At 57.0% G+C, this 20,088-nt stretch overlaps 2 protein-coding genes across 4 annotated transcripts in view; one reads left to right on the top strand and one right to left on the bottom strand.

Moving 5' to 3' along the window:
- Positions 1-2,534, top strand: part of ACBD6 (acyl-CoA binding domain containing 6) — an 82,848-nt gene extending 80,314 nt beyond the window's left edge. The window contains exon 8 of the mRNA XM_064664210.1: positions 1,933-2,534. Within this exon, the coding sequence (XP_064520280.1) occupies positions 1,933-2,087 (155 nt within the window). The 3' untranslated portion in view covers positions 2,088-2,534. The remainder of the gene's footprint in view (positions 1-1,932) is intronic.
- Positions 1-17,962, bottom strand: part of LHX4 (LIM homeobox 4) — a 256,618-nt gene extending 238,656 nt beyond the window's left edge. The window contains exons 1-6 of one of the 3 annotated variants that reach the window (XM_064664245.1): positions 17,759-17,962; positions 11,208-11,379; positions 7,971-8,173; positions 7,638-7,792; positions 6,903-7,074; positions 4,516-6,812 (exon numbers count right to left, since the gene is read on the bottom strand). In XM_064664245.1, coding sequence (XP_064520315.1) covers positions 6,415-6,812; positions 6,903-7,074; positions 7,638-7,792; positions 7,971-8,173; positions 11,208-11,379; positions 17,759-17,834 — 1,176 coding nt within the window. In that variant the 5' untranslated portion in view covers positions 17,835-17,962 and the 3' untranslated portion in view covers positions 4,516-6,414. Of the gene's footprint in view, positions 1-4,515; positions 7,075-7,637; positions 7,793-7,970; positions 8,174-11,207; positions 11,380-17,758 lie in introns of those variants that run through there. The other 2 variants (XM_064664244.1, XR_010432625.1) reach the window with 2 other exon arrangements.
- Positions 17,963-20,088: the final 2,126 nt, after the last annotated feature.

Here is a 20,088-nt window from a genome sequence, read left to right as displayed (position 1 = left end):
CTGGTCACTCTGACCGTGGTCTCCCTGCTGAAGGGCCCGTTAGCCTTCGGCTCCTCTCCATCCATCCATCCACTCACCCACCGGGAATACTGAAATCATTGCTGCTGCCTCTCCCAGAGGAAATCAAGGCTTCTCCGAGCCGTGGTGGCCACGTGGCCGCGGAGTGGGCAGGCTCTGTATCCTCATGGGCGCTCCAGCTTCCCTGCAAAGCACCATCTGTTCGGCTCTGTCTGTGCTGTGGCAGGGCAGTGGGAGGGGATGCTGGAGGGAAAATAAATAATAAAAAAAAAAAAAGAATTCATCATCTGAACCCTGAGGATTAATGGAGTCGGGAGGCGAACTGCGCTGAATGGAAATTCATCTTCACCCGTGCCAGTGTCAGGGCTGCCGCTCCGGCCCCTGACAAATCGAGGGTCCCGGGATGCCATAAATCCAGCAGCTGTGCTCATCCCCTGGGATGTCCCCAGCCCGCTCAAGGACATGAGCTGTGCCCGACGGTGGCACCAGACGAGAAAGTTGCATTTCCCTGTGTGGGCACCCAGCTCCCCAGAACCTGCCACCACAGCGTCCTTGGCATCTCTGGAAGTCTGCTTTCTGCAAAGGGATGTGCCCTCTGGCTCTTCAGCTCAGCCTCACCCACACCCCCCACCTACTTCCTCACTAACCCCTTCCCCCTTTTTTCCTCCTTGTTTTATCTTCAGTATGAGCTCCAGTTGCACATTGCCTTTATTTTAATGAGTCATTGCTGGATCAGTAAAGAATCGCAGAGTAATGCAAAAGACTCTCTAATTCCTAAAAGAGTCAGTCGGTTGCATTATAAAAGCACCCAAAAAACAATTAAAACCAATTGCTACCAATGCAAGAGGAAAGGTGCCACCTTCACAGCTTCATAAGGCAGTTTTGGCTTCTCTAGTATCTGCTTTGCATGGGCTTAAGGGAAAATCCAGGGTCTGGAACTTCTGCTGATAACAGCCAAGTCCATCTCTTAAGTGTTGAGTTTTCCTGATTTCCCTGGTTCTTTTATTTTTTTAACATCCTTAGGTAGGATTGTTACATCCTGGGGACAGAAAAGAGCTCAGGTCAAACTTGATTCTGTCTTGGCAGAGAAAATCAGGGATTTAAAAACAGTTCCTAGTGGAGGTGTGAGTGTGTGTGCCATTACCAGCTGTCTGAGGGCACAGACACGGCCCCTTGGAGCTGGTGCTCAGGGAAGGGATGGCCAGCAGCTAAAAACCATCCGAAGTTCCTGCAAGGAGAAATGATGGATGAAAGCCGGGAGCGAGGCAGTACTGATGATGTCCTGCCTGGAATGTGCTGCCTGTGGAGCCCTGGGAGATTCAGGAGGCAGGTGAGGGGCGGGGACTTACAGGGATGTTATGCATAAATAGATATATTAGATATAGATATAGGTATAGATACAGATAAATGCATTATAAATTGTTGGTACAAAAGCAGGCAGGGAATGCTTTCCCAGGTGGCACTTTGGGGCTCTCTGCAGTGCTGCACCAGCACTCTGGGCCCTTCCCAGGGTCAGTCTCCATTCCTGGATGTGAAGGAGCCCAGCCAACTGTGCCCAGGCTCCCTCTGTGTCCCAGGTGATGCCGTGCAAACCCCTGGGCTCCCGGCAGCTCCGTGTCTGGGCTGTGGGCTCTGGGGTGCTGGTTGCACCAGTAACACCTCCCCTGGACTTCTGGCTTTGCTCTCACTCTCTCTTTTCTCCTTCCTTTGCACTGTTAAATCCAAAGTAATACATTGTGTTCTGAACACTGCCCCGAAAAATGATCTGCTGCGCCGGGCCAGGTGCTGAGACGGCGTTTCCTGCCTCCGGCACACGCATGGGAAGTCGCCAGCTACAGCCACCGCTCCAGCAACGCCCATCACCGCCTCCTCGGGGCAGGATCCCCAGACTAACCCTTCCCTCTCTCCCTCCAGCTGCCACCTGCGAGTTTTTGGACATCGTGGAGCTGTTGCTGCAGTCGGGAGCAGACCCCGGGCTGCGGGACCAGGAGGGCTGCCTGCCGGAGGAGGTGACAGACTCCAAAGCCATCACTTCGGCTCTGCAGCAGCACGTCACCGGCGAGCCCTGACCCTGCGGGGGGACAGAGATGCTCTGCAATAACGCCCCTTCCCCCCCTCCCCACTGCCCTCCCCAGTCGCCTCGGGTGTTCAAGGGGACCTTTTAGAGCACAGGGTCTGGCTGGGCTCTCCAGCACGAGGGCCAAGCACATACCCTGGGCAGGATGGGGTCAGAGTTCTGCATGCTCTGACATTTATCAGTATTTGAGGGGGGAGGGAGTGGGGAGAGGGCCTGGAGAAGGCCCCAGGAATTACTTTAATGTATCAAACACAAGTACTGCATTGGCTGTCACTGGAGCAGCCTGAGCTGACTGGTCGGCTCCACCATGGGGAGGGCAGGGCTGCTGGGCCAGGTGAGGGATGCTCATCTCTCCCTTTCAGGTTGAACTTTGGTTTATTTTTTTTTTCCCCTGGGTCCAAACAAAATATTATAAATAAAAGCACAGTGTCGAGATGGAGTGTTTGGTTTTTTGGTTTGTTTTTTTTTTCAGGGAGTGACTTGATTCCTTGGGAGCAATAAGGATGGGAGGTAGCTCAGTGCTGCCACAGCTCTGCTCAAGCTCTTGTCCTGTGGAGAGAGGCCTGCAAGGGTCATACAAGTGTCTGTCTGTCCCTCTGTTTCTCACATAACACGTGTTGCTAACCAACCCTTCCAAGCTGACAGGACTTTTACCACATCACACAACCACTTCGTTGAATAAAATGGCTTTAAACCCTCTCCTCCATAATCAGCTCCAGGTCCTCCTGCCGTGTGCCAGTCCCTGGAGTGGCTCATTCAGAGCTGAGGTTTGGTAAGAGCTGGGCACAGAGATAAACCTGCACCCACCTTGTCACCCCTGTGGGCCTCTCAGGTACTTCATGGTCTTCTCAGCTGGCCAAATATCCAGAAAGTGGGAAAAATGTGCCTCATGGCAATGCCCAAGTGCTGGAGTGAGGTGGGATGGTTATGGGGCTTCCTGCTTCCTCATCAGGGTCCCAACTGGGCTGTGCCAGTGAGTCACAGGAGCTGCCAGGGCTGGGTTTGTGCTTTGGGATAGGTGGGAGGGAGGCTGCTGCCTTGGGTGAGTGTGTGGCAAGAGGAGACCGTGCCTTCCCTGTAGGACATTGCTGTGAGTTTGCTTTTCCCCAGACAAGATTTACAGCCTTGGGGGGAGCATAGGAAATCTCCGCTGCTGTGACAGGAAGCCACTTGCCATCAAGTCCTTTCTGCAGCACATCCAGCCTCAGGAAAACAAATGGGAATGTTCCCTTTGTTGAGGACCGGCTGGGCAGGAGGCACGTGAGGGTTTTGGCCCCTCACGGTGTCTGTGGCTCCTGCCAGTGCTGACAAAGTCACTGCACTGGCTCCAGCACCGCCACTGCACCACACACAGCACGAGCCAGGCTCCATGGTGAGGAAAATGGCTTGGAGAGTTATTTTCCATTAATATTAAGCTGGGGCCTACAATGGCTTCTGCTCCCCTTCCCCCTGCCCAGGGCACCCCCAGGCTGGCAGTGCCCGGGCTCATCACAGCCCGTAGCTTTTGCGTCCGGGTAGCAAAGACCCAACTGCAGTACTGAGGTCACACTGGCTCTGTGATGGTGGCATCAAGGCTGGGGACAAGTGAGGCCACCGCTGTGCAGTGCCATAATGCACAGCCACTGCCTGGCTTGATGGACACGCTGGGTAGTAAAAAAACTCTTGTTAAAGCTGGGATGGAAAGCAGCAGCCACCGTGCTGGTGCTTTCAGAGAGCACATTTGGGGCCCAAGCGCTCAGCCCTGGAGATGTTTATAGCACTTTAGGTCTGTTTGTGAGGTTGGAGCCTTTCCAAAAAAAAAAAAAAAAAAAAAAGAAAGCAGGGGTGGGGGGGAGGAGAGAAAGACATATATTATTGTTTATAATCTGCTTTATTCAGCCAAACCTTTCCCCAGCAGCCTTGCGGATTGCTGTTTAAATCCCTTGGTGCCTTTAACTACCGATACAGAAAGTGGTTAATGTGCATTCGCCCTAAGCTTGGCATCTACTCCAGGAAATCACTTTAATTGAGAAGCATTAAATGTTAAAATGATTAAAATATAGAAAGCCAACACACCGGTGCCCCCATGGAGGGGCTTGGACCCCCCCATCCTGCCTGGCATGGCTCTTCCATCTCACCTGTGCTGGGCGAGCGCTGCAGTGGCACAGCCGGGCACCCACTGCCACCTCTGCGGGGTGGCAGGAAAGCTGTGGCACCTTGGGGTGCCGCGTGGCACTGATGGAGATGCCCACCCCAAGCCCACCCACCCCTCTAAAAAGCCAGGGCACCATGACCAATGTCACCTGTTCCATACAGGAATGCCAGCTTCCTGGACAGGACGCCAGCGATCCCAGCCCCAAACAGTCAGGGGTGCCGGAGCAGGCAGTGCTGATGGTGACCACGGCCCTCCCACTGAGGAAGAAAATCCCAAAGACAGCAGCTGCTAAAGAGCATCCCGAGTTTATTTGCCATCGCTTTCCCTCGCAGCGGAGGGGGTGACTGTACACATCTCATGCCAATGCACCGGAGGCAGGGAACAAAAGCAACGCCCTGGGCCCGAATTCAGGAGCACTGGGCAGGATCGATTCTCCCCAAGACATGGCAATAAATAAGGTTTTATTCTTTTAAAATTTTTTTTATTATTATTTTTGTTGGGTTTTTGTTTTTGTTGGGTTTTTTTTTCCTTTTTTTTCCCCCCCAGGAAACAAGACTCTCACTTTCTGGAACTGTACAAAATTTACACAGCGAAGGGAGGAGGAGACATTTGGCCTTGTCGAAGGGGGTTGGAGAGCAGCGGGCACGGCTCTCCCCTGTCCCCCTCCCCACCAGTGCCAGCAAGGCCGGGGGCTTGGCACAAAGCAGCATCCAAGGATGGGGAGGGGGGAGGCACGTGGATGCAGCTGGGGCAGCTCCTGCAGCACCAATGCACCCAGCTGGAGGGGCAAGGAAGGACAGGGACAGACCAGTGATGTGCTTTCTTGTGTGGCTTTTTTTTTTTTTTCATTTTTATTCTTTTTTCCCCTTTGCTTTCAGAGCTCCCAACGCCCCTGGCAGCAGCCAGCTGAGGGGATCCACCCCCAGCCCTCCCTGATGGATGGCACTCTGGGGTCACCAGCATCACCTCAGAGCCAGAGGGGATGGCAGGGACCCAGAGGCTGGGGCACCCCTGTGGGGTTGGGACAGAGCTGGGCACCCCGGGCAGAGAGTGTGGAGCTGGATTTTATCCATGGAGCTGAATGTCTGAGGGTAGGGGATGCGGACTGTGCTGGGGGAGACAGGCACATGGGTTTTGAGCAAGGGGCTGGTGCTGGGTGGGCCTGGCCAGGAGCAGACCCCATGGGGCTTGCAGGATGTGCCAAAGCCACCTGAATCCTCCCTGGATGCCTGCACCCACCCTTGGTGTCATCAGCCCCACGGCACCAAAGGACATCGGTGGCCTATACCAGGGACATCTCACACCCCAATCCCCTCCACTCCCCACCATGCAGCTGCTTCTGCAGCTGACAAAATACTCTTTTTCCCCCTTTTGGGGGGAATTTTTTGCAATACCCACAGAGCAAACATTGCCCACCTCTCCCACCCACCCTTCCAGCAGCTGCTTTCCAGGTGCCAGCCCCAAGCATCCCTGCTGGCTCCACCACAGCCCAGCTTGGCCAGTGGGCATCCCGAGCCAGAGGCATTGTTTTTTAATTCCTCCTCATCGCGTGACCATGGTGAAACCGCAGTGATGCTCCATAAACACTCCTGTGTGCCCAGGGATAAATCATGGCCCCGCGGTCACCACGCCAGGAGCAGGCAGGATCTTCCCCGGCAGCATCGCTCCGGGCAGCGGGACAGTGGCCCCGCTCGGACACGTCCCCGGCAAAATAAACCCTTCTACAATATAGATTTCTCTTTCTGCTGAGGCTCCGGGCAGCGCCGAGTTGCATTTCAACTCCGTATCGAAAAATAACTCTTGAAAATAGCAGCGGTGCTCGGCTGGGGGGTGCGGGAACTGCGGGGCTGGCGCGGGTGCCGGGACGGACTCTGCCATCCCTGATTGTCCTTCTTTCCCTCCCGCTGTCCCACACCACGGCCGTGCCCCAGCCCTGCGCCGGGTCCTCGCCGTGCATCCCGTGCGCCGACACCTCTCTTGTGCTTACACCCGAAGGCATCCGTGCCCCCCGCCCCGAGCACAGACGCCCCTACCCACCGCCAGTGCTGCCCGCCCCTCCCTGCAGCCCTCCGGGGCCAATTCCCATGGGAAATCCTGGAAAGGTCAACCGCCGGCGGGTGCCCTCAGTGCTGCGCTTGCGGGCTGGGGGGAGAGCGAGGGGGCCGGGGCGGGGGGCGAGCAGCGCTTAGAAAGGGGGGTGATCCATGTCGTCCAGCCAGGAGGCCGGGCTGGTGGGAAAGTCTGGGTACCCGACGCTGCTGCCCGTGGAGATGTCGGAGGTGGGGCCCCCCCCGGCCATGGCCCGCAGCGTCTGACTCACCCCCTGCGCCCCGTGGGCCACCAGCCCCAGGCTGCCGTCCATGGCGTAGTCCAGCCCGTTCAGCAAGGGCGGGTGGGACGGCAGGGAGGAGATGGAGGACGGCGACTGGGGGAGGCCGTAGGGACTCCCGTCCCGCAAGTCCTGGTACGACTGTCCCGTCCCCTCCATGGAGAAGCCGCCGTTCAGCAACTGTCCGCCCGCCACGTCCCCCACGGTGCCGTAAACCCTGTTGTTGTGGCCCAGCTCGGAGAGGATCTGGTCTTCTGCCGGGGAGAGGAGGGACAGCAGAGGCGGGGGGTCAGCGCAGGGGGCGGCCCCGCGGCCCCCCGGCCCCGCGCGGGCGCCCCGCTCACCGCGGAAGCTGAGCTCGCTGTCGCTGACACCGCAGTCCTCGGCCGAGCTCTCCTTCTCCAGCTTCCCACCCCCGCGGCTCCGCTTCACGCTCTTGTAGAACTGCCCCCAGCGGTGCCGCCCCGCGTCCTTCTTCAGCCGCTTCTCCTTGGCCCGGCGGTTCTGGAACCACACCTGGGGCGGGAAATGGGGACATCGATGGCACCTCGGCACCCTGGCTCTCCTGCGTGCCAGCGCTCCTGCATCCAACACCCATGGAACTGCTACATCCCTGCACCTCTGCTACCCAACACACTACAACCCCACCTGCTAGCACCACTGCAGTCCAGCACTCCTGCACCTCAGCATGCCAACACCCCGGCACACCAGCATCCCTGCAACCCAGTATGCCAGCTGGGGAGGGGGGGGGGCACATGGATGCAGCACCAATGTGCCCAGCTTGGAGGGCAAGGAGGGACAACAAGGAGGGACACACTCATACAACCCAGCACCCCTAAACCCCAGCACCCCTAACCCCCTGCAACCCTGCATGCCAGCACCCCTGCACCCCATCTCCCACACCTCCATGCAATCCAGGACCCAAACATCCCTGCAGCCCAGCTCCCGATCAGCCATGCCACCCCAGTACCTCTGCCACTCCTGCATCCCCTGAAATGCAGCACCCAGACACCCCAGAGGGACCTCAGTGTCGCCCTTCTCTGGGGGCAGGGTGGAGAGGGGCACCCCCACGGCCTCACCTGCACCACCCTCATGTCAAGCCCTGTCTCGGAGGAGAGCTGCTCCCGCACGTGCCGGGCGGGCTTGGGGGAGTTTTTGTAGGCATTCTTCAGCGTTTCCAGCTGCTTGGCTGTGATGGTGGTCCGGGGCCGCTTCGCGCCCGCCTCGGAGTCATCTGCAAGTGAAGCAGGCGGTACCATCCCCGAACTGCCAGCCCACGGCATTGGGAATATCTCCCCAGAACCAGCCGTCCCAGAGCCTGCAGGGACACCTTCCCACAGGCTCACCAGTGGCACGAGCCATGGCCGGCCCTCGGTGTGCTGTGCCCCTCGCAGCCCCTGAGGGGTGCCTACCGTTCTGCTTGGCAGTCTCGTAGTCCTCCTTGCAGACCAGCCGCCCGTCCTCCATCAGGTAGAACTCATCCCCCGTGGCCAGCTGCCGGCTGCAGATGATGCAGGCGAAGCAGTGGAGGTGGTACACGAAGTCCTGGGCCTTGCGGACCACCTGGGTGGGGGGGATGCCCTGCTGGCACGCCGTGCATTTGGTCCCGAAACGCCTGCAGGGAGAAGCGGGTGACCCTGAGCCCCCCGGCGAGGTGGGCTTTGCTGGGCAGAGATGGGACTGGGACCAGCAGACAGGGCAGAGTTTAAACCAGCAATCAACCTTATTATGCATGACACTTCACACGGCGGGGGGTTTATCTTCCTCAGAGTGAGAGACCGGCCTAATGGAGCTGAGGAAGGTTTGATTTTAATGGTTCTTTTAACTAATGCTTATAGGCTGCCTGATTTTCCCCTGCAAGGACAGTACATATTTCATCGACATTAATACCAAATAAATTAATTACGCCGCCCCGCTGGCAAGATGAATCCCAGATTAATGCAGAATGATGGGGCTCTTACACCATAACGAGGGCCTGGCAGGGGCATTGGGTGGGCTGCTGTGGGGCAGGTGTTGGAATGAGCAAAGCCACCAGCTCGGCTGCAAGGAGCGTGCAAGGAGTGTGAAACAGCATGAAAGGGGTGTGCAGGAATGGGACAAGGAGTGTGGAAGGCACATGCAATGGGTGTGCGAGGAGTGTGCTAGGAATGTGGAAAAAGCATGCAAGGAACACGTGGAATGGTGCAGGAAGTGTGGAAGGAGTGTCCAAGAAGTGAATTCCCTGAATTAACAGCACGAGGGTGACACACGCCATGAGGTGGTGGCAGCACAGGAGAAAGTCAAAAGTAAGTGGACATTCCGCTGGTGTTTTCAGCAACAGATGCTGTGGGATTGAGATGGGGCAGATGTCCACCTCCCATTGGCACCACAAGGGCTCTGCAGGGTCTCCCTTGTTCCCTGCAGTGTCCCTAAACCCCCCATCAGCAGGACCCCAGGACCCCATGGAGTCACTCTGGCATTGCAGCAGCAGCCCAGGTGAGAAAGCTATGGGCTTATTAAAGGTGGAATAATCTGTCCTCTAGGCCTTAAACAGCTCAACCTGCTTTGAAGGAGGCAGCCCAGGAACACCCAAGCCTTTTGGCCCCAAGGCTGCAGGGGCAGGCAGGGGCAGGCAGTGGCATTCAGGGGAACCCAGGGGGTGCAGCCATCCCACGCACCTCTCACTGTCCCCTGAGGGCTGAACATCCCCTGATGGTGCAAAACCACCCTCAAGCCCCATGGCTACCCACGCTCTCATGCCCTGTGGAAAGCCAGGACACAGCCACCAAGGCTGGGGCCTTGAGACAGTCCCAAAGTCACACAGGTGTCACCCAGGGACGGGTGGCAGGCACTGGGCATGAGTGGTGCCAGCACTGTTCCAGGGTGTTGGAAGCAGAAGGTGAGGAGGAAAACCCTGGTTTGCCTCATTTTCTGGATTTGTATCCTAAAGGGAGAGTGCCTGGACATCTGCTGGGGAGACCTCAGCTGGGAGGGAAGGTGTGGGAGGGAGGGAGGGAGATATGGGAGAGGGATGGATAGGAGATGGACAGAGAGAGGGAGGGATGAAGGGAGGGTTGGAATGGAGGATAAAGGGATGGCAGGAAGGAGGGAGGGATGGTTGGAGGATAAATGGAAGGATGAAGGGAGGGTTGGAATGGAGGATAAAGGGATGGACGAAGGGATGGAGGGAGTCATGAAGGGATGGTGCAAATGGAGGGAAGGAGGGAGGCGGGCATGTACATAGGGAGGGGTAGGACAGACAGACGATGCTTTTCTGCTCCAAAGGCTGAGCTGGTGCCCGCTCTGCAGCCCCCATCCTCCCTCTGCTCATCCACCCCCTCTCACAGAACACTATAAAAGCCATTTTAACACATCCTCCAGCATCCCGGGGGGGTTTCACACCACCCGGGAATGGCCGGTCCCAGCACAGAGACACCCATGGCTGGGGACCAAGAGCTGCGATTCAGGGGAGGGAAAAAAAAGATAAAAATCAAAAATGAATCTGATCTTTTCCGAAGCAGCTCCCGCATTTCCAACTGCCTCTGAAGTTGAGCTGAAATCCTCACGTCCTCCACAGGTTCCCTTCCCCGAAATCAATGAGCGGTGAAGGAAAGGTGAGGCAAGTGCCCGGGCGAGCGCCGAGCTGCTATTGATTGGCACCAAATAATCCAGGCAGGACCTCATCTGAGAAAGTCACTGATCTTTCAACTCCAATTAACATTGATTACCCGCACCTTTTGGGCGACTATTTAAATGACTTGGAGATTAATAGGCTGGAAAATATCAGAAGTGAAGTGTTATTACCCAGGCTGGAGCAGCTGCTTTGACCGTCGCTGGGAAGGAGAAATTCAAGCTGCATCTTTGGTCCTGATGGATGAGGAGGAGATGTGGGGGATGTGGGAGGCCTGAGAGCACGGGGATGGGCAGACAGGTAAAGTGCTGTCTGGGGAGTAATTGTAATGGCCATCGGTTGGTTTAGCTGGCTGGTGGTGAGGGGTGACAGGTGACCCTCTGCCATCCCTTGGGAAAAACTCCCAAATGTCACCGGCAGCCAGGGACCTGAGCATCTCCACTGAGAAGTCCATTTTTAATGGAGAACAGGTTGTCCTGTCTCATGGGAGCAGGGAAACGCCAAGGCTGGGACACTGCACAGCTCAGAGGTAGCTGCCAACGCAATCAAATGAGGTTTTCACACTAATGGGAGCAAAAAAAAAAGGATAAAAGAAAAAAAAAAGGAACAAAAGAAGAGGTAAAAGGTGAAGGGAAAGAAACAGCATCAGCAAATCGCGGCGAGGCGAGTGAAGGACTTGAAAGGAACAGGCAGCGTTATCGCTGCCTTGTGCGGGTTTCTCCTGCCCTCTAGCTCCGAGCGGAGCCGGGGCCGCTGCCGAACCGCCGCAGGTTGTCACCCCGAGGGGCCGAACACCCGCACAGGGGAGGCACAGGAGCATCAGGGAGATTTAGGGCTTTCAGATGGCTAAATCCTAACAACCAGCATCCAGCTTGCGGCAGCTGTAAAGCACCAACATTCCCTTCATGTTCACAACAAAAACAACAACAAAAGGCGTAGGAAGATTTTGGCGAAATTACGCTTAAAAATAGGTTGTGTGTTTGCTTCTCAGGAGGGGAGACGCCGCTTTCGGGGGGCTGTGCCCCCGAGGGGTACTCACTTGAAGAAATCCTCCTTGCAGTAGACGCTGCCGGCCCGGGAGAAGCAGCGGTCGGCCAGCTGCATCTGGCAGTCGGCACACTTGAGGCAGGAGCTGTGCCAGTGCCGGTCCAGGACCTTGAGGATGAACTTGTCCAGGATGTGCTGGTTGCAGCCGGCGCACTGGGGGATCTCTGGGCAGGGGGGGAGAGGGATGGAGAGAAGAGCAGCGTCAGCCCCCGCAGCCCCGTCGGCCCCGCGGGGCCCCCACCCGGCTGGCAAAGCCCTGCCTGGGCACATGCCAGGGCTTTGTGGGGTGAGGAGGTGTCCCAGCACAGCTGCCTTTGCCGGCCTTTGCCAAAACCCTCTGGGACAGCAAAGCCCACGGTCCCACCGGCTCCTCTGGACACAGACACACACACGTGATGCTTTTCCTTTCTGCACCCCGTTTTCCAGACCGTGTCCTGCTCCCTGACACCTGTTTCCCTGCCTGCCTCTCGCTCCCTCTGGAAAGGCATCCCACAAACCCCAAACAGGAACGCAGCCTGTTGGTCCCCATGGGCCAGGGGTTCAGCTGAGGGGTCCCAGCTGTGACCCGGGGGTGCAGGGCACCTCCACCTCACTGCCAAAGGCTTTGTCAACACGGACAAAAGTCTCTTCTCCTCTGCTCCCCCTGCATCCCGAGGACCACGAGCCACCCGTGCTGGCCATGCCGGCCCCTCCTGCAGGTGCCCCTCTCCCTGCAGTACCAGGGCACCACATGCCTTTGCATCCTCCATGGTCCAGCATCCCTTTGGACTCCGGTTTTCCTGTGATGGGGACAGCCTGCTTTCTGCCATCCAGCCAGGGTGTTACAGGCTCCTGTCGCTGGAAACGGTTGGAAAACGTGGGATGAAGCAAGGCCAAGCTGGAGCAGAGCTATCCAGGGGTATCAGGTCCAGTTCCATCCAGCCCTCCCCACATCCAGCCTCTCACACTGTGGGAGTGTGAGAAGGAAGGTTTGCAGAAGGAAGGCTTTTCTTATGGCAAGATGTATCCCTGGCCATCCAGATTCCTACATAACGTTCACCTGTAGATACACAGTTTCCATAGATCTGGAGAGCTGGATATTTCTCTTTCTCTCTGCCCGTAGCTTGGAATAAATGGGAGGTACAGCAAGAGTCTGCAGGAGCAGATTTCACGGTAAAAGCCAGGCACATAAAGCTGACCCACACACATGAAAGCAGATGGATTTTGGGGGAAAATCCACCACCATGCCCAGAGCTGGAGAGTAAGAGCAGGAGAGATGGTTTGTACAAGGGCTGCTCCCTCCCCAGCCTGAAGCTGCTGGCAGAAAATTCCGATGGGGAAAAGGGGGTGTTTTTTGGGAATTATGTTGCTCCAAATGCTAAGGAGGCTTAGGAGGGGCTGGGTTGTCCCCAGCCGGAGTGGCACAGCCAGACTGCAAAGGACAAGGGATGGGAATGGCGGAAGAACGTGTCCCTGTGCTGCCCAAGGCATGGGGGAGGCAATGGAGAGGGAGAGGGGTCTACCTCTCTGGCCTGGGTGCTACCGGGAGGGAAAAAGGGGAAAAAGGGAGAATAAAAAAGAAAAAAGGGAAAAGATTAAAAAAGGAGAAAATATTTTTTAAAAAGGGAATTTAAAAAAGGAAAAGGTTTTTAAAAAGGAAAAAAATGTGAAAAAGGAAAAAAGATAAAAAAAGGAACGAGATTTAAAAAAGAAGAGTATAAAAAGGAAATAGATTTAAAAAAGAAAAACATTTTAAAAGGAAAAGGATTAAAAGAGGAAAAATATTTAAAAAGGAAAAATATTTTAAAAAGGAGAAAGATAAAAGGGAAAATATTTAAAAAGGGGGAAAATTTGTAAAAAGGAAGAAGATAAAAAAAAGGAAAGGGAAGGAAAGAGAAAGAAAGGAAACGGGAAAAAAAAGAAAACAATAAAGGAGAAACGAAAAAGCGTGAGAGAAGAGAGAAAATTAATTAAATTGGACAAGGGAGAAAAAGAGAATAAAGGAAAAGGGAGAAAGGGAAGAAAAGGGGAAGGGGAAAAGGAAAGAAAGAGGGAAGAAGGAGAAAAAAAGAGGAAGGAAATAAAGAAAGAGGAGGGGAATAGGAAAGAAGGTGGGAAGAGGAAGGAAGGGGGAAAGGAGAAAAAGAGCACAGAAAATAATCATATTGTTACAGCCTCAAGTAACATTATTTCAAAATCCTTTGGGGTACTGACACGTACCTCACGTGAAGGCAGCTTATTTCATTCCCCAAGTTAGACAGTTACAATCCCAGCGCCCTTCAGACCGTAGTTATTGCTGGCATTTAAGCCCCTGTCTCATTGACAACAGCAGAATAAATTCAAAAAGCAAAATTTCTACAGCTTGCATAGGTCCCTGTTTTCCTTCTCGCTTTGAGAACACCTGGATGCCTCACTCCCCTCTCTCCACCCCCGCGGCTGCAGGTGGGCACCAACCACATTTTCCACACTGGATTTGTTAAACCCGCTCGAGAGAGATGCAAAAGCCGCTGGCACCGGCGATGGCACCAGCTCAGCATCAGCCCGAGGAAATCCTTCTCGGTTATTTCACAAACGCCAGTGCACCTTTAGGAAACGTTTTATATATAAATGACTGTTTATATAACACGTGCCTGTATTTATATGCACACATCCTACATGTATATATACACACACTCACAACTAACAAGCAGCTTTCTCCTCCCTAAGAGCAGCAACACAGCGCCATTTCAACAGGCAAACAACTGCAGCCGATAACGCAACATCTCCCTTCGAATTTCCAGAGAAAACTACTTTTTTTTTTCTCCACGAAGCGACCGATTTTCCTTTCAATCTCGCTGCACAAGTACAGCACCAACCCCATGCACTGTGTGTGCAATGATGTCTGTGTGTGTGCACACAGAAGTGCAGAGCTCGCACCCAGTTGGCTGCTTCCCCCTGTGCATAATAATAATAACAATAATAATAATAACAATAATAATAATAATGGGGGAGCTGCCAGGGGAACCAGGAGATGTCCCAATCAGCCCACTGGTTTGCAGGGAGAAAACATCTCAAATTCAAGCCCCGCGACCTGCTTTGTGCTTTGCAAGGGACGCGGCTGCCTCCCTGCCTCGCATTTATTGCGCTCGTTTCCACTAAATTATTTGGTAGAACAGGAATAAAGTTAATGGATATAATTGACACAAGAGGAATAACGCCCTCCCTTGCTGTCTTTGCCCACCAGCAAACCCGGGCTGGCTCCGTGCGCAGGGTGGTTTGATCGATGCTCCGGGGGTGGGGGGGGGACACGGCCGCGGGGTCCCCTCCTCTCCACGCCGGGACCACCCCAGGGATGCAGCAGCCTCAATACAAACCGCTCCCCGGGGCATGGGGGGGAAGTTTGGGAGTCACGCCCCTCCCCGGGGTGATGTGCCTCCCTGCCTCCCGCCGGCGGCTGCCCGGACGGGGATTTGGCCGTATCCCATTAAAACCCGTGGGCAGATCCGCAATCCCCCGCCTCCCCACGCAGCCTCCCACGCACGGGGACCCGAGCGGTGGCCTGGCAGGGGCCCCACGCCCCCGCCGCCACCGTGATTTATTAGCGGTGGGTCCAACCTCCAGCCCTGCTTCTCCCCGACGGGAAAGAAAATTAAAGAAATAACGATGGAAACGAAACAAACGCGCCGGTGGCCTCAGTAATCCCTCAGACCGCAAAAACCCCTCTGAAACCGAGCGGGGGGGATGTGGGGGCAGCGGCGGGGGGATGCGCTCCCCGGCGCGCCCCCAGCCCGGCCCTGCCGGCACCGCGGTGCCGAACCGGCCCCTGGTTTTGGGTTGCGTTTTGCTCTTTTAAGGGGAAGGGATGGTCACCCGCGGATGCTGCAGAAAGGGTTCCCGGGAATGCGGGTGGAAAACCGGAGCACAAAGGCGGCCCCATTTACACCCTCCCCCCCGCGGTACCGGAGCCTGCACCGAACCCAAAGAAAGCAACACATCGGGGATTCCTTAAAAAGTCTTTCTGCGGGGAGGAAACATCATTCCTTCGCATGCAAAACCCCTCCAATTCATTTCTCTGCTGCGGGCAAACGACTTTCCCAGCGGCGATTAATCACTCCCCTCCCTCCAGCCCCTTGGCCAGAGCCTGCCGGCACCCGGGCACCGTTCCCACAGGCTTTGGCACAAGTTTTGACTTCGGTGAGATTTGCAAAACAATATTCATAAATAATATTTGGAATTTTATTTTTAACAATCCCGTCTGCAAGGCTGAGCTAGGTCTGTCGGGGGCGGGGGAGGAGGGGCTCAGCTCCCCAAAATCCTGCAGAAGAGGGTGATGTAAAGAGGATGCTGTAGGACACAGTCTCTGCTAAATAAGGTGGTTAAAGTGAGAAGAAAATCTGCGATTTAAAAGCGATTAGAAATTAAAATGTCACGGATTTTCCTCGCACATACGATGAAATACCGAGGGGCTGCTGGGGGCTGGGAGGAGACTCCGGCTCCCCCTTGGGAAGGGGTCCCCTGCCCAGGTGCAATTCCCTTTGGCCCAGAGGGGACTGTGTACTGTGTAACTGGAGCAGGATCAGGCCCCAGAGCTGTCACGACATGAAAGCAGGTGGCTGGGAGCTGGCAGCGGCCGCGGGGATCGGGCTGGGGCAGCGGGAGAACCACAGAACGATGGAAACTTTTATAGCTGCCCACCCTCCTCTATTTTACTTCTGCGGCTATTTTTCGCGCTTAAATAAACAATGATAATAGTAATAATAGCAATAATAAAATAATAGCAATAGTAATAGTAGTAGTATAATAATAAAAATATCTCGTTGGATTCTTTCCTGCTAATTGCTGACATCCATCAGTCGGTACAGGAATGACAATGTCACAGGCAGGGGAGTTTGGTGGACCCCAGAAGGGCCAAACCATGAGCTGTGCTGGGGCGATGCTGCTCCAGAGTGATTTAGGCACCTCATTTCTCCCTAAATCAGGGGGACCCCGAGGCCGAAGAATTGACCTTGCCGCTGGGAACCGGTCGGGATGCGGCCGTGGGACAGACCCTGGCTGTCCCCGTCCCTGTCCCTGCACCGGCGCCGGCTCTATGCTCCTGACCGGGATTTTTCTTCCTCTCTGCTGCGGTGAATTACAGCTAAACGGGCCCACCTGCCCCCCTCCCGGAGCCCAACAACGGGACCGAAACGGGGGATAACGGGGACAGGCCTCCCCCAGCAGGATGGAGACCGGCCGCCAGCAGCCTCAGGCAGGGGCACCGGCCTCGCTCCCCGCCAAACACCCACGGAAAACGAATTACAGCCGCCCGGGGGGGGGGCGGGGGCCGGTGCAGGGCTCGGAACGGCGAGGGAGGTTCTGGGGGGCAATGGCGAGAGGTGGGGGGGGAACCCTGCCCGGAGCGGGCAGGCGACAGGGTGCGCACCCCCCCGTTACCCAGTGTGTCCCCCGACATGCGGCCGGACCCCGGCCGGGCTCTCCTGGGGCTCAGGCCCGTTTCTACCCACGCCGCTTCCCGAGCTCTCCCCCCTCGCCTCGGCTCCCTCCCCTAAACTTTTCCGGTGCCGCTCTGGGGGGGGGCCGAGCCTCGCCCGACTGCCACCGGTGGGGTCCCCCCGTTCCGGGCCCGTAGGGACGGCCTGGGTCTCGGGAACCGTTTGGAAACGAGGAGAAAATAAAATAATAATAATAATAATAATAATAATAATAATAATAATAATAATAATAATAATAATAATAATAATAATACCCGCGGAGGCCACGTCTGCTCGCCTGCGCACCGGCCACGGCCGCCCCCCGCTATCCATAGGGGGTATCCATAGGGATGCGTGTGCCCATAGGCTCCCCCCGCGTGGGGCTCGGCGCTACAGGGAAGGGGGGCCGACGGCCTCTATGGCTCACACCCGGCTGCCGGCGCGTCCTGCTCGGGTCCATCCACCTGTGGGGTCCATCTGCCCGTGTGCGCGCACACACACACACACACACACACACACACACACGCGTATCCTATCTGCACCCCCACGAACGCGCTACCTGTAGCTGCTTTATGGACAGACACGGCGGCACCGCTCCACGTTGCCCGGCCGGGCTCGCCATCCCAGCATAACCCGCACGCACACCCGCGGGTCCCTTCCCACCGCCGCCGTTCGCTGCCTTGTCGCGATAAACGATATAAGCGGGGTGTCGTGCGCTCCGGGCCGGGGGTACGCGGGGGCGGGAGGGGATCGGGGCCACGCACACACATAGACAGACACACACACAGACAGACACACACGCACAGACACACACACACGCACTTGTACACGCACAGTCGGAGCCGCGGCCGCACCGTCCTCCCCATCGGGGCCGGGCCCGCATTCCCCCGGGGCACCGCTCTCCCTCCCGCGCGCTCCAAATTTTTACGTCCATTAACGGTGCTACACACTGGGAAAAACAAACGGGAAGGGCAGAGCCGGGAGCGGCCGGGAGCGGAGGCACCTGCACACCCGCAGGGCGCTGCCCCGCCGGCCCCTGCCCGCCCGGCCCCGCCGGCCCGGGGCCGCCCTTGCGGCACGGAGCGAAGGAGAGAGAAGAGAAAATGGTCCTTACGTTGCACCGGCACACCGAGGATCTCGGGAAGCCCCTTGACAGCCCCTTCGGCAGCGAGCGCGGAGCTTTGCATCATTTTATTGGCCTGGGGGGCGGCGGAGGGGAGCGAAGAGGGGCGGGAGAGCGGCGGGCCGGGCCGGCGGAGCCCGGCGGCGGGAGGTGGCGTGTCCCGGTGCCGTGTCCCGGTGTCCCGGTGCCGGTGCCGCCTCCCATTCATTCCCCTGCGGGGAGCGCGCGTGACGTCACCGCCCGCAGGGGGGCGGGGGCGGGGCGGGCCGCCCGCGGCCAATCAGCGCCCGCTCCGCGCCGGAGGGGGCGGGGCCTAGTGGCGAGGAGGCGGGGCTTGTGCACGGGGGCGGGGCCTGCGGGGAAGGGGCGGGGTCTCGAGGTGCCCCGGGGCCGAGCCGGCCTCCAGCGGCTGTCGCGACACAGCGCTGTCGCGACGTGGTCCTGTCCGGTGCCAGGGAGCTCTGTCCGGCCGAGCCTCTGCTGGGAGAGTGAAGAGCCAAAGGCCGTGATCTCTGCTGTCCGGGCTCAAGGACCTTCTCGCACTCCATGGAAGGTGTTGGCAAGTCCCCACTTTGGGCATACAGCTCCAGCCCTGTCCCTCCTGCTGCTGGGAATGGGGGCGTAGTCAGGGGAGCACCTTTCCTTGCTCCAGCAGACACTGGCACATCGCCATCCCGTTGCTACCACGCCAACACCAGTTACTGCCCGGTGACTGGTACCTCAGTTATTGTCCAGTGGCTGGTAACTCCCATGGCAAGCTCTGCTTCCACAGGGCGCTGTAACACTCACCCGGAGCCCTTCCCAATCGTGGCTCCCTCAGGGACACACTTGGGCATGGAAAGAGCCAGCCCAAGTCCACAGCATGCCCAGTCTGACAGCCCAGCTGGCAGTGGTGGCACAAGGGTGGTGATGCCAAAGCCACGGGGCAAAGGGATCGGCGTGGCTATGGCTCCCAGGAGGACCCTCACGGGACTTTGCCCAAGGAAAACCCTGTGCCACCAGAGAGACAGCAGCGGGGCGGTACCTGGTGGCAAAGGGCTGAGCAAGGAAGTTCAGTGAAACGCAGATGAAGTTAAGCCGGAGTGGGTGCCTCGAGCATCACCTTTCCTGGTGCTCATTGTGTCACCGGCTCGGGGACAACGGTGCCAAACAGCCCCGATGTGCTGGGACACCCTGCTCTGCCTGGCCGAGGGGTGCTTAGAGCACTCGGCAGGGTGGAACCCCCGAGGTGACACACGTGGCAGTGCTGGGAGGGGTGTGGGAGGATGCTCACCCAGCCGCCCTCAGCACGTGTGCCCTTTCCATGCCTTCATTTCCACTTTGAAATGCGAATTAGGAAAAGGCTTTTCCCACCTGAAAAAAACCTGAACCACCCCATCAGGAAATGTGCGTGTGGGACAAGCCAGCGGCTCGGGAAAAATTGGTTAAAAATAAAAGTAATAGAACCTAAAAAATGTATTAAGCCTGAGGGTTCCTTAAGAAAAAAAATAAGTTTTTCTATGAGCTGCTGAGTTTTGACCCCCAAATCTTCATTTTCACAAGCAAGACCCTCTCAGGCTCATCCCACGCCTCTGGGCAGAGACCGGTGCACACTCATTGCAGGAGATGGCTCACCCCGCACTCCACAGAGCCCAAAATCGACTTCCCACGGCGCTGGAGACGAACCTCATCCTCTCCCATCCGATTCCCTCCCCTTCTCCCCTAAATCAAGCTCCGGCTCTTAAGTGCATTAAGCACAACCAGCCCCCGCCGCCCCCGGCCACCTGCGCTCCGCAGCCCCTCGGGACAGGGGTCACCGTCCCCCCCAGTCCCCAGCCAGCCGGAGTGTGGCTCCCAGCAGGCAGAAAGGAGGGTCCCTAGGGCAGATTTACGGGAGAAGTTTAGCCGGATGTGCGGACAGACGGACAGACGGACATTGCCCCATCGCCTCCCTGTCCCGCTGCTTTGCATTTCCAACCTATTTCCCTAATTATTCCACCGCTGCTGGGAGTCATCTCCGTCCCCCAGCTCTCCGGCACGCTCTGATTTATCTCTCAGCCGGGATAACAGCTCCCCCCACCTCGGGGAATTCAATTTTCATTCATTTTTCTGCTTTGCCAGATTGATCCAGCCCCCTCTGCCCCGCTCGGGATCACTCATGGCAGCGATGAGTGGGCGCAGGGAGTCGCACAGCGCCGAGCCCTCACCTGGGGGGAGCATCGTGCTGCAGGGGGGGCTCCCCCCACTAAAAAAATACCCCACCAGCATCTTCCCCCCTGCTTGCTCACGGCTCACCACATCTTCCCGGCAGAGCCTTCATCCCTTCCTCTCCTTGTAGTACT

This window comes from Pseudopipra pipra, chromosome 9 (assembly GCF_036250125.1).
Source record: "Pseudopipra pipra isolate bDixPip1 chromosome 9, bDixPip1.hap1, whole genome shotgun sequence".
In the NCBI taxonomy this organism is placed as follows: domain Eukaryota; kingdom Metazoa; phylum Chordata; class Aves; order Passeriformes; family Pipridae; genus Pseudopipra; species Pseudopipra pipra.
Note: the sequence above shows the minus strand (reverse complement) of the source record. Positions and strands in the feature narration are given on the sequence as shown.